Source organism: Abramis brama (assembly GCF_963993115.1).
Source record: "Abramis brama genome assembly, chromosome: 4".
Classification (NCBI taxonomy): Eukaryota; Metazoa; Chordata; class Actinopteri; order Cypriniformes; family Leuciscidae; genus Abramis; species Abramis brama.
The window spans coordinates 52,222,297-52,236,902 of NC_139966.1; the positions used below are offsets into that span (position 1 = coordinate 52,222,297).

The following is a 14,606-nucleotide window of genomic DNA, read 5'->3' on the forward strand; positions in this document are numbered from 1 at the left end:
ATTTAAGTCTTGTTTTCAGAGACTATATCTTGAATTGTTTGTCCTTGTATATGCAAATTGGCAATGCTCTCTATATTGTAAGCATAAACCTCTATAATTATACTAAAAACTAAATAAGAAAACAAGCTTTTTTATGAAAATTTGATTGTCAATAAATGGTGTATCTTGTAAAAAAAGATTTTTGGAAATTATTAGTGGAAAACATAAAATAAAAAGCTGTTTTAAGAGACATGTCTTAATGTCTTGTTTTTCTTTCATGTGATTTTATTTTTCCAGTGGTAAAGGTTCAGCAATAATATTATTGGTTGTTCTGGTTTCATCTTGCATCTATATTCCTTATTAAAACTTGTTTAGAACAGGAGGCATGCATGCGGCATACTTTTGGACAGATTTAGTGACCTTTGACCTAATGTGTAGCCTATTTTTTGTTTTAGGGGCCTTTGTGTCCAAGAGTCACAGATTTAAATTCGTCACTTGCATTATGGCACTTTTCCCTCATTCTTATGTTTAGCTACTCTGTCCCAGATATCATGGCCTACGGTCAGTCCTGACCTAGATGTTCTGCAGAACCTTAAATCGAGACATCCTAATGACTTTATTCAAAACACCCTGGACTTAAATATGTAGTGTTCTTAAAATCAAATCAGATCAGCGCAGTTTTAGTTCAGTATATATATCTGTAGAGCAAATAAGCAGCAGTCACCAGGGTCCAGTTTGATGCTCATCAGTTTCTGACCACTTTCTGTAAGCGATGTTGTGGTGGATGGGTTGGAAAAACAACTACACACAGGATTTTGTGACTGAGCGCTGATATACCTCTTCGTGTTTCTCACAGCTCATTTGTTTTACCACAAAGCCCCAAAAACCCTTGGAATAAACCAATAAATACTGGAGAGGCAGTAAGTTTTGCGGAAACCCCCCCCTGATCACTCATTTAAGAGCGCCACATGTGCGTGTGTGTGTGCAGTTTGTGGTGACCGCGAAGAGAGCGGATGATGAAAGGTATTTAGTTCAGGGAGTAATAAGAATGTGTCTGCTTATTTTTCTTCACACACATGCTGAGTATGTTTATTATATGTTAAAGTGTGAAGTTTTCTATGAGATTAGAGACTTGCTGTGCAAGTTTAAGAATTAGATTCAGTGCAGTTTGCTACACAGACTGACCAGCAGAGAGCACTAGACTCCTGTGCGTTTTTGCATATATGCAAGCGTTCTTCCAAGCCGGGCTGAACGCCAAACCTCTGAATTAAGCAAAGTCCTCACATCTCCATGGAGACACGGGACACTCGAATCCCACTCCCTCTTACGCTCGGTTGGGTTTGCTCTTATCTTCGGCTCTTTAAAAGCCTTTATCGCATAACTATGTCATCTTGGCAGCTATCTTTAGGACACATTAGTGACATTTGTTAATAAAATGCAGCACACCCTTAGTGGTTAATTTTAGAACAAAATGTTTTCATCGCCTCCAGAAGCAAAGTAAGGGAACATTCCTTATTATCTTTGAGAAGGAGAGTTGCATTTGCTTCCTGAAAGTGTGCATTTGGCTCAGTAGGAGAAGATAAAATGATTGACCTCTAACTGAGTTGTTATTTGTGCTTTTCCAATGCAGATGGAATTTTTTAATACATTCTGCCTTCAGTTCACTCTGGGTCCAAAGGCCTAAAACTCTCTTTGGCCAAATATTGAAAGTTTTGTAGCAAAGATATTCAGAAGATATTAAGATAGAAGCGGTAGCAAGTAAACATCTGTGTATTGTGCTTCTCATTCAGATTTACCTTGCCCTAAATGTCATGTAATAAAAACCTTTATACACTGTAACAAATTACATGAATAATAAGTTTAACTTTAACTCATCAAAATAAGTTAAGCAATTTTCTACTTTTTTTTATAAGTTATAAAAGATTAAACTCATTTTTTAAGTCAGTTTAATGTAATTGAAGTTGAAATGACTTAAACATCCAAGTTGATTGTACTTAAAAATTTAAGGCAGCAACTTTTTTTCTGATTTTATTAGTGTCTGATCATGATGATGCCTGGTGTGTTCCTGCACAAGCCGTTTATTAGAAAGATAATGATCTGAAGCATGTAGTTTTCTTTGCGTATAATCCTGCTCTGGTGGTCTTCTCCGATCAGAGCAGAGAGCTGGAAGGAGATGAGAGTGTATTTTAAAGGGATTTCAGATGTGTCAGATGGGGCTCACATCAGATTATTCCCTTCAGTACCCGACGCCCAAAAGACAATCTTCAGTCAAGCCGCTCTTAATGGACCTTCACCTCTTTTATCGCTCATAAAGACCATAGAAGCTATTTTCGTCAGTCCACCAGTCTGAAATATTCACTAGTAGGCTGTGCGTGTGTATTTCTAAGTCAAATTCAATCCTTTCTGTAATGTTTCTGTATTGTGTAAAGCCGTATATGTGGCGGCTTACATGTTCTAGGTTGCTAGCGTGGGCGCTGGCGTGGTTCCGGTTCTTGTTCTCTCTCGTCTCTGGCTTACAGTATGCTTGGAGGGTGGGGGTTGAGAGAAGGGGGCGTACAGTGACGTCAATGTGAACACGGCATCTCTGCAGAGCGACATATGGCGTGGAGGAAATCCCCACACTGGTGATCCTGTCACTAATTTCCCAAAGGGCTTAGTTGGGATGCTTGTGTGTAGTCCGTTTGTGAGAGAGCGTGTGGCGACCACGCGCTAACAAAACCTTGAGCCCATTGACATTTTCATGTCTGCTGGCCAGATCAATGTGGGTGATGTCAGGTTGACATGAAGTCTCATCAGTGAAGAGATCATCCCATTACAAAAGGCCACAAGTCGGAAAGTTGCTGATGTGTAGGTTTTATATACACCCTTACAAATGAAGCTTCCGAAAGGGTGTTTTTGCAGCAATGCCAAAGAAAAAACATTTGGGTTCCGCAAAGAATCTTTCAGTGAACAGTTCTTAAAAGAACCACTATTTTCATGATGTGAAGAACATTAATAATCTAAAAATGTTTTGCAATGGAAAGGTTCTATTGATGTTAAAGGTTATCATAGATGCCAATAAAGAACCGTTACTGAATGTTACAATGAGTTTGATTGATCATTTTTGAGCATTTCCATTTGTTTTGTGTAAATGCTAGCTGTAGATGTCACAACTTCTATGCAAAGATGAGTTTACCTTTCTTTATCTTGTTGTCTTTTGAGTAACATTTCTGCAAAAACCAAAATGAAAGACAAAGAAAGTTGCACAGCATCTTGACTTAAGCTTAAGGAAGTGATATTCTCCATCCGACAGCTGTTGTACACAGAGGTAGAGCCCAACCCACTCTACAGTCACGAGCTGTTGAATTAATCCACTGATCTATATCCAATATATAACAGACAGACAAAGGCTGCTGTCCTCCGCCCATATCACGCAAGCACATAATCACATGTCAACCATCCTCCCCACTTTTTTAATCTATCAACCTCCTTTGTCACAATGCCTTTCACAGGAACAATGACACTGACACTTTTCTTTGGTTGCAGTTTATTCACATTTTATATGAAACCAATGAATTAAATCTCCTGAGTTTCTTAATTTCATCAGTCAATTCCAAAAGCTGAAACAACATTTAATAAAATTAAATGTGGAATTTCTTTACGTTTTACATTTTCTGCATTTGGAATATGCTTTTATCCAAAGTGACGCATTGCATTCAAGGTAAAAAAAAATTCAGTTCATGCATTCCCTTTTTTATATACTAAAGTATATTTTTTACATACTGTAGTTTTATTGTGCCAAATAGTTTAACTGAGAATTTTTTGCATCCATTGATCCACTTAAAGGTATAGCTCACCCAAAAATGAAAATTCTGTCATCATTTACTCACTCTCAAGTTGTTCGAAACCTGTATTAATTTATTTCTTCTGCTGAAAACAAAAGAAGACATTTTGAAGAATGTCGGTAACCAAACAGTTGATGGTCACCATTAACTTCCATAGTATGGAAAAAAAATACTTTGGAAGTCAATGGACCCCATCAACTGTTTGTTTACCGACATTCTTCAAAATGTGTTCAGCAGAAGAAAGAAATTCTTGTTGTGCAAGAACAACTTGAGGGTGAGTAAATGATGACAGACTTTCATTTTAGGCTGAACTATCCCTTTAAGTATAATTTCTCAGTTCTTCTCTGACAAATCAAATGTGCAATTTAAAAATAAAAGGTGTTAATTATTTAAAAACTATGCCACCTGTCTTCTTCCTTCCTCTCTCTTTTTGTTTTTACAGTTTTTCATGATGTGGCTGATTACATAAATAATGAACGCCATTCCTCTGCATTCTTTTGTCAGGCATCGTTTGTTTTTGTTATTTATTGCAAAGCTTGCACGGCATCTGCGCCTGCGGAAATCCACAGAAAGATCCACAGATTTCAGCGGAATTCAAACGGCCCACATTTATACATTTTTAATGTATTTACATCCGTTTTCATCCATTGCATTTACATCCATTTGCGATTTTCCTTCACAAATCAGCATAGAAAATGAGAACAAATGTGTAGATCTCATGTGGGCCTACACTGTAAATAGGCTGTAAATAAAACAAAGATTATTGGAGTATATTTTACAAGAAAATACTATCAGTTATTCTACTTCAAGATTTCATGTTTAATTCATTGTGTTACCGTTTCTTTGTAATTATTTGTGAAATTTACTAGCAATTTCTGAGTAAAAATCCTACAAATTTTTTTTCAAATACTTACGTACTTCTTATACTTAAGTACGTCTTATACTTCTTATCTTAAATACTTACGGCACCTCAGTATATTTGTATAGAGCTTGTACAGTCATCTCTGCTTGCCCTTGTGTCAAATACAGCGATACTTCCCATGAACTTAGTGTGAAATAGTGTGACTCAGTTTCGCATTTTAAGAGGCGATCGCAGCCTGTCCAAAAATAACATCATGCATCGTAATGAAGAGTAAGCAACCGGTGAGACCGCAGACCTGCAGTAATTCCTCTCATTACAGGGTGAGGGTTTGTGAGCTGAGCCTGTGGATCACAATTTCGTGACCCACATTCATTATTCTGGAAACCCTAAAGCTGTGGCATCTCGAAGGCTGTGCCTGGTTACACTTTGCAAGTTCCTGGGTGCCAGGGTTTATTCATGCATTGTGCTAGGTGGTGCTGTTTGCCTCATAATGAGTCTAATTGCAGGAGGTAGATATCTGATCTGTCTGTTGCCACTGGTACCGTGCAAAACCCTATAAATCTCCATTTATCAACAAATAGCTAGACAGCAACATAGGCACACTTCCACTGCCAAGCCAAACTGTAATTCTGCAGCATTGAATATATCCTGCACAGATATGGCAATCCCAGAATGCATGCAACAAAGTTGAAAATGTTTTATTCATTACTGAATAGTATCAGAAATAGTTTCGTCTATCCCTACCCTTAAACATAACCCTCCCCATAACTTATCCCTAAAATCAGAGGGAAATGAGGTGAATAACACTAATGTAGACGTTCTAACCCTGGTTCTTAGCATAAACTTGACATAAACTGTAAACTTGTCCCTCAAATCTGATTGGTTGATTGGTATGTTGTTCCAGGATCAACAAAGATGTTGTACTTGATGAAATGACATTCACCATCTCTACCAGTGTTTATGTGTGCTTTGTGTTCTGGTGCCTTTTAGAAAATGTAGCCATTAGCTTGGCAGCTTTATAACCTCAAATTGTTTTAGAATCGACAGAGAACAAATGAATGTTGAACATTAAATCAATCACTTTTGAGGTTAGACAGTAGCTACAGACGGTAAACAGAAAGAACTATTTGTGCACTTGTTACTTAGAAAAATGTTCTCAGAAGGTTTGTCAAACACTCTTTCGATTATAAAGGATATTGTTTTCATTGCATGTTTTATGACTTGAAAGACACATAAGCTGCCTCTTAACATTTCTGTGGCCTGCTAATTCATTTCCCTCCCTTCCTCAGAACTAAAGCTGAATCCATTTTTACGCTGTTTGTAACATGTATTCCTAAGAGGAACATATGATTTGACTACTGTCGAAATTTTGACAATGAAGGAAGACTAATCTCAATGGGAACAGACCACCCTCACTCCACTGCTGCCTGTTGTTTTTGGCTTGATGAGGATTTTGATCTATATGCAAAGCTGGCATATTCAAGTTGTTTTATTCACTGAAATAGGTCTTCCGTGTTGGCCGGATGTTTTGGAGATGTGATCTATCTCTTGAATGTACGGAATGTACAGTCCTCACTCTAGAGGAAGGCCAGGTGTTAATGGCCTTAATGTTGTCATGTTTTTACAAGTGGGCAGCTGAATTATTCCGCTAGTTCTGAGTCACTCTAAAAGCAACTCAAAAGTAAAGAGGCAAAGCTCCCAGAAAAACAGAAACACGCTTTCAAACAGTGAACAGCATGCATGCTTCCATTAGTAATCTTAAATGTCTCTCTCCCTTCACAGACTGGACACGAGAAGCTAACATGGAGGGACAGACTGCCTGGATATTTCATCAACATTTCCTCCATTCTGTTCATGGTAACTCTTGAGAAAAGAATCAATTTATGGTCATTTCTATTAAAACCAAATATATTTGCACTTTAGTACATTTACAATATATTAAATTTAATTGTAATTTCGAATTACACACAACAATATAAATTATAATGGTCTACTTTACATGTGCTTTAATGTTACCACATCAAAATAAGTGTACTTCTTTAAAGCACAATCAAAAATTATTAATGTCAGCATGATATGGAAGTTGCGATAGTCTTAATATGTACTTTAAAGTAAAACTTTTAATTTTACATTATTACAAATTGCACTTTTTAATTGAATTAATATGTGACCCTGGACCACAAAACCAGTCACAAGGGTCAGTTTTTTGCAATTGATATTTATACATGATCTGAAAGCTGAATAAATAAGCTTTCCATTTCCTCATAAGGGAAGTATTAGCCTTCCTGTCTGATGCAATGGTTTCTTACTTGCCCATATTTTATTTCTCATCCACTGTTTCTTGTTCCTCTCTGCCTGTAGTTTGGAGTGACGTGCTCTGCCGTGTTCAGTGTCATCATTTACCGCATCACCATCTCCGCCCTCATGGCAATGAGCCCAGACCCAGATGTCAAGTCCAATGTCCGAGTGACTGTCACGGCCACCGCCGTCATCATCAACCTGGTGGTCATCCTCATTCTAGACGAGATCTACGGCATGGTGGCTGCCTGGCTCACAGAACTGGGTGAGATTTGACCACCCATATTACAGCCTCTGTATTGTTGATGTGCATCACTTTAGGTCAACTTATCTCTTTTTTTTGGATGTCCTTCTTCCCCTATTCGCTCACCCACACGCCATGAATCTTTGATTCGAGCCACTCCAGGAACGTTGGAGAAACTTTTCTTGTCAGTTAGCCATCACCGAGATTTCCTTTAGAGACGTTTTAATAAATGAGAGTCTTTGGGGATATGTAGGGAAGGAAGGAAAAGGAGAAAGCATGTGTTATCATCTCGTGAATAAGACATAGATTTGCCCGTACTTCTTTGATTTTTACTCTTAAAGTCCACATACAGTCTGTCTCACCCTAATGCTTTAACCTACTTCCAAACCCATTAATTCATGCTTGAATATGTTTTACCAGACTTACTGGAATTTGGGCTCTTTCTCAAGCCTATTAATGAAATATGGTGAATTTATTGCCAAAACCAATGTGGCACGGCCTGTAATCTGTTGTGGCAGATGAAGATTTAGGGAATGCCAGAAAACATGTAATCCCCTCCCAAACTCAACCATATGGTCTTCTGAAGAGCTCAATTTCTCAACCTTCAACCTAATGTTGATAAAGAGAAACATGTTGGGAAAAATTTCCAAGCCACCCCTTTTTATTATGCTTGCCACAATACAAGCTTTTGTAATTGTCTGCAGTTTATCCAGAACATATTTGTCTAAATCCCTAATAATTTATTTAATATGTCTGCAGAGATCCCTAAAACAGAGACCAACTTTGAGGAGCGTCTGATTCTGAAGGCTTTCCTCCTGAAGTTCATGAATGCCTATGCACCCATCTTCTATGTGGCCTTCTTCAAAGGGAGGTAGGTGGACAAGTTCAACTCCCAAAAACTGTTAACTGTATGAGAAATAGAAAAGCACACAAACACGCACATATTTAGCTTCTGGTAAATGTGAAGTCTGAATGCAGCACAAACATCTGGCTTCAAATAAGACAGGCATGTGACCCTTGGCACTTCCTTTCTTGGGGTGAGATATATCCTGTGACCCTTATTCATGGGTTTTTTACAGGTTTGCAGGCCGCCCCGGTGACTACGTTTATGTCTTCAATGACTACCGTATGGAAGAGGTGAGTACGGATTTGTTTTTGTTGCATCCTTGATTAGCACTACAACACCATGTTCAGTGTTAGGGCTGCACAATTAATCGAAATAAAATATAAATCATGAAACGGCAAAGGTTGCAATTTATCTCCAAATATGCTCCAACCATCTTCTCTTGTAATGAGAAACACTTATAAACCGTTGTCAAAAAAAGTGGTTTAAGGTTTAAAGCTCAGTGGTTTAAGGTTTGAAAATGACCCAAGAAAGACAGCCATAAATAGTAGTATTGTAATTTTAAAGTTGTACTGTAAAATAAAATAATAATAATAATTGTGCAAGTCTATTCAACATCATGACACTGTAATAACATATTTTACCTTTTCTTCCCAGTGTGCTCCTGGTGGCTGTCTAATTGAACTCTGCATCCAGCTCAGTATCATCATGTTGGGGAAGCAGCTTATTCAAAATAACATCTTTGAGATCGGCATTCCGTAAGTTCTCACTCCTCTCAGTGGATCTCATAAAACAAGCTCTACCACTAAACAAAATAGCTTTTCTATCTGGAAACTTTAGAAAGATCATTCCTTCAGATAAACAGTAAATACTGCTCCTGCCGAAATGGTTTATAGCTACAGCAAATCCTGAGATTGTAAGGTGATCTTCTCTCAAACTGCCTACTCCAATTCCTGCATGACTTTCTGTCTTATTTTGCTGTTTTTTTGCTTTCTTTAATTCCTTTTACTCTCTCTTGGCACACAGGCAAACCTTCTAGCATGCCTGTCCTTGTACTCTATTAAACTGGATTCCTGTCTCATTTCACATGTTTGCACAAGTGCCGCACCACGTCATTAATGAACAAGATAAAATGCAAATCAGCGTGACTGATATTTGGGTATCATATGGAGTTAAGTCTGTTCTTGCAGAGCATGTAAACACAGAGACAAATCATCACAGGTACCTTGAGTGTGTGGTATGCATGCAGTAATACTGCATAGTGCATATGGAACGATTGCAAAAATCTGGGACGAGATTTCCCCTGGGTGGCTGAAAGGACCTCTGAGTCGTGGACTTCCATTCTGTGGAAATCCCTTTTTAACCTATTTATCCTCGTCCTTCACAAGTACACCAGCTACAACTTATTCTCTATGTTTATTTTTTCTCTATATCCATTTCATTTCCACACAGATCTCTTTGATGTGTGCAATTCTGAAACATACAGTTTGTTGCGAGTTATCTGATAAACTTGAGCACTTTTTATTTATGATTCATCGTATGACTCAGAGTGCTTTATCTCTACCTCTATCTCTATTGCCATGCATTTTGGTCAATTTAAATGAACTCACTCAACTCACTCCCATGGCCGAGGTGGCCAGAAACACTCGAGGCACCTTCCTTTTGTCCCTTGCGGCATGCAACCCAAAAACGTCTTCTTTATGAACTACAACAGCAACTCAACGTGAGTTGATTGACAGCTGAGTAACGAGAGTTCAAATCAGCTCTATCTTTCCTCTTTCTTGTCTTGTTCGCCCTCACTCTAGTTGTAAACCATGTGTGAACATGTATAAAGTCTGCGCCTACAAGTTTTGGCATGTTCCACAAAATTGTCATTGCAGTTGACCTTTCTATCTTCCTGTTTCACCTCTGAGGTTGTTCAGAGTGCTTAAGTTAATTTAAGAATGCAAATCAAAAAAGCAATATGGCCCATGAGGGGAGAACAATGTCAAACCCATTCTCCCGTGCAGTTCTATAAATACTCGCCTTGAATTTCTTTTTTCGGGGGGAACGCACAGAAGTGGTCTTTGGTGGAAACGTACCATGATGGAGGCCAGGACAACTCAAGATCCCTGACCTACTTAATAGATCTAATCTCCCCACAGACCAATGCCATCCCACAATATTATAATAATGTGCATGCTAAAAACAGAGCCTTGTATGTTTAAAAGTGTGCTTCATCTTTTTTTAGGTCTGTTTTAGTTGACCAGTCGTTTTCCACCAGTTGGGGTTTGCGTGTCATTTTAACACATTCCCAAATGCAAATTCATTCCAACAGCTAGTAAACGAGAGCTTTATCACGGATGGAGGAAAGCACTTATGATACAAAGGCGAGCATTAAAAAGTAATGTGCTGGAAAAAGCGGTAGTTTTGGAGACTAAATAATGCAGCAGATGCATTTGGAGGGTTTTATTGGGAGTGTTAATAAGCTATAGACGGATGGACCACACGGACCATTTCGTCCACTATATTTGGCCAGTCCAACGTGAGCTGTCATGCTCTCGCACTTGCTCTCCTGATGAGGACTCTCCAAACACGACGGCTTGAACACAGCGATGCCTGTGCGCGTTATGTCTGTTTTAATGACTTAAACATGGGGTTAAAGTATGTTGTGGTTGTGATTGCATGGCATGTTTGCTGGCGTGCTTTTAGGGTGAAATATATATCCTGTTACATTGAGCTTTTGAATTTTACAACTTGGGTCATTATATCAATTTACCTTGTTTTCAAAACCCACTTATGTAAGCAACCTTCTCTTTGCTGAAATCCTAAACTGTTTAATGAGAAGTTTATGAGTGGTTTGTCTTTAAATGTGGAATAGATCCAAACACTTTGGGAGTTATTTAGGGTCACCACCAACTGATCCTGATTTAGGTCCTGTGATCTCCACTGGCTCTTGTAGGTACTTTCAGGTGTTTGTTGTAACAGACACATGTAGGACCTACAGTCATGCTGTTTGTATTCTTGGTTTTTAGCATTGAATTGAGGGATTTAATGTGCTAGAACGTTCTGTATGGCTTGACTAATTTGCTTTAGAGAATTGCATTCTTTTTGCTTTTATTATTTTCCATGTAACCAAGCTGGAACAGACAGCCTTGTGTCTGTGTGGTTTGAAGGAAAATACGAAACAAGTGAACAGATGTGTACAATAATGAGATTACCAGAAAGTTATTTTGAGTCTTCTGTGTATGTGTGAATCAAAATGTGTGAACTGGTCTGTCCCTGGTTTCATGATTAATTGGTTTATTAACCAATTAATCATGAAACATCTGGCCAAGTTCATTCTCATGCCAGATCACTGAACTGATTCACTCAAAGGAATAGAGAGCAACAGTCGGGTTCTTGAAGTAAAAACCCCATTCATTTTCTCCATAGGGAAACTGACTTTTAACTTATGACCTTTAAAGACAGACCTACTGTGAGCTACAATGTTGTTAATTGATGGCATTTGCTTCTGTTCAAACCATCATCCTGCATTATTTCAACTTATTTTTAAAATAATTGTTTAACAGTGGAATCTGTGGTGACTACATTAGCCATGATGCTCTACAGAAAATTACACCAATCAGAGAGTAGTCACCATCATTCACTCACTTTGAATGATGTATCCGAGTCAATCTCACAACGCTCTCAAAAATACTTAAATATTTGTATATATATATTGCTTTTATATATACAATCAACATTTTAAAATGAGTAGTTTTATGTGTCTCCATCATTTTTAATTTGATTGTGCTGTTTGCAATGCATCATGGGATTGTAGTTCTTTCTTTCACTAAAGCCGTTAAGTACACAGTCTTGTACCTTTGTATTTTTGTCTGATTTTCAAATACTTTTTTTGCTTCAAATCAAAGTTTGTAATGTTATGATTCAGCTTGAAGTTGGTTGGGTTGGTCCATGACTTATAACGCTTTAACAAATACTTTTTAAACATCCCTATGGTAGAAATGAATGCAAAAAAATACCTCCAGAAGCAATGCCGCTGAAAAAGTGGGCAGGCACTTTATTTAAATTAAGTTAAAGCTCAGAAGCCACAAGGAAGTTTAATATGATGTCATAAGAACAGTTTTCTAAAAAATAATTAGTGATGTTTGCCCATTCTAAGGCGTTCTGTGTTATATATATATATACAGTATATATCACACAAATATGTTTTCTGTGTGATATTACATATATATAGCCAAAAATAATACCTCCTCAAGTTAGTTTGTAGCACAAGAAAAGTGCAGTCATTTTCATTTTGGAAAAAAACATCCAACTCTATTTATGAGCAATAATAGTAGTTCCGTAAAAATAAACAAAGCACACATGTTGATGAGCCATGTGTTTGCATAAAATTCATATGCAGTTCTTAGAAACAAACCTGACACTTGACTCACTATCAAATCTGGGTCATGTTGGCTGCAAGGTCAAGTTTATAGCAACGGTTTGTGTGTTTACAATCTGTCTCTCTCTCTTTCTCCCTCTCATATCCCGCTTTAGAAAGCTGAAGAAGCTGTGCCGCACGCTCAAGGATAAGGAGCGGGACCCCAAGGAGATTGTGGAGCAGCCGGGTCGCCGTCAACAATGGCATCTTGACTATGACCTGGAGCCTTTTGACGGACTCACACCTGAATACATGGAGATGAGTGAGTGAAACTCAACTGTGTGTAAAAGCGAAAGTAGAGCGTCCTCAGAGTGAAATGCTGTGAAAAAAACATCTGGTTACTCTAACTTGTCCCCTTCGGCGAGAACAGCAGGATTTGTTGTCAGAGGAATGCTTTGGTCTTTGGATTTGACACGCCCCAGAGTTTCAAGAAAGATGCTAAAACTCGTTATTAGTTATTAGAGTTTCTTAATGGTTTAAAGGGTAACAACTATGAATGAGCTTGTGAATTAGACCAATTGCCCCTTACATCTGTGTTTACAACCGGGAAAGGGCCTACATTCGCTAGCATGTGGCTTGCAGTGATACACAACTGAGTGTTTATGTAAGCTGACGTGACGGCGTCTACAAAACATCTGAATGCCTAGTAAACAGCAAAGTTAAACATATGAAAACCAATCCAAACTTGAATTACTATTATTCATTCTGCATTTACACAACCTAGTTATGCAGAGAACGTAAGACGCCAACAGATGTTTCCTAACACATTTGTAAAAAATAGTTTTCTGTCAACAAGTTTGAAACAGCTCTTAAACAATTTTTTGTTTTATTTTTCTTTTATGTATTTTGCTATATAAAATTTAATGCAGGTACACAACACTGTCTTCTGTGATAATCTGCAGAGTTTATTATGGTTCCCTATCATGATTTATCATGATTTGATTGAGTGGTTTGATGTGGGACGGTTTAGTCCCTGGAGTGCCTGCGAGTTGCATAACATTCTTTCGGCGACATATGCGTGAGAAAACCTGCACCTCAGTCTTTTCTCAAAAATGCATGGATGCTTTAATCCACTGCCAAGTAAAACTTTGTTTTTCATTCAAGGAACACTTATGAGACTCTCTGAATCAAAGAAACGATTGGGGAGAAATTGAAGATGAACTTATGACCCTCAGTAATAACACTTGTGGGAGATCAACACCTACACACTGTAAAAGATATTCTCAGTGAGAGTGGGAGAATGAGACCCAGTCATATGGATGTTTATGTAGGATACCCTCCAGCCTGATCTCTCTCAAATCATTGTTTGGTTGCTGCACAAAAAAAAACCCATGTGTCAATCAAGCCAAAGAAGGAAATGCCGATTCCCACAAGGCTTATGTTCCATGTATTGTTGATTGACAAATAATCAGCTTGGTGTTTGACACCCATTCTGGTAATGTTAGAAATTAGAACGAAAGTTTGTTTCTAGAACAATCACGGTGTTCAGTTTTCCTATTTTCATAATTATTTGAGCTATTTGTGAGCATATTGTATAAGGATATTTGGTAAGACTTTAGTTTAGGGTCCAATTCTCACTATTAACTAGTTGCTAATTATCATGCATATTAGTAGGATATTGGCTGTTAAAAAGCACATGTTAATGTCTTATTCTGCATGACCATATCCTGTCCAATACCAATAAGCTTAACAACTACCTTACTATTAATAAGCATTAATTAGGGGTTTATTGAGGCAAAAGTCATAGTTAATAGTTAATAGTGAGAATTCGACAGTTGTATAATTTCAAAATCTTAATGCCTGGTAACAGACACGAGCAGTCATGAGAATTGCTCTCCAACGCACATCAGTCAAACTCCAGTTTATAATCCAAATGTCTCTGCATGTAATCTCCATGTTTGTTTTCCAATCTGCAGTCATTCAGTTTGGATTTGTGTCACTCTTTGTGGCCTCATTCCCGCTGGCTCCGCTTTTCGCCCTCTTAAACAATATCATCGAGATCCGGCTCGACGCCAAGAAGTTCGTCACTGAGCTTCGCAGGCCAGATGCCGTGAGGGCCAAAGATATTGGTGAAAATCTCATATCAATATTTACACCACAACAATTCACTTGCATTCTGAATCAGACTCGTTCCTGGATCTACTAATTAA

General features: G+C 38.0%; 1 protein-coding gene across 5 annotated transcripts in view; it reads left to right on the forward strand.

Annotated features, from left to right (window-relative positions):
- Positions 1–14,606, forward strand: part of ano2b (anoctamin 2b) — a 38,254-nt gene that overhangs the window by 15,383 nt on the left and 8,265 nt on the right. For all 5 annotated transcript variants that reach the window (XM_084110730.1, XM_084110731.1, XM_084110732.1 and 2 more), the window contains 7 exons: positions 6,448–6,522; positions 7,027–7,228; positions 7,967–8,078; positions 8,287–8,344; positions 8,709–8,809; positions 12,573–12,718; positions 14,373–14,525. In XM_084110730.1, coding sequence (XP_083966856.1) covers positions 6,448–6,522; positions 7,027–7,228; positions 7,967–8,078; positions 8,287–8,344; positions 8,709–8,809; positions 12,573–12,718; positions 14,373–14,525 — 847 coding nt within the window. The remainder of the gene's footprint in view (positions 1–6,447; positions 6,523–7,026; positions 7,229–7,966; positions 8,079–8,286; positions 8,345–8,708; positions 8,810–12,572; positions 12,719–14,372; positions 14,526–14,606) is intronic.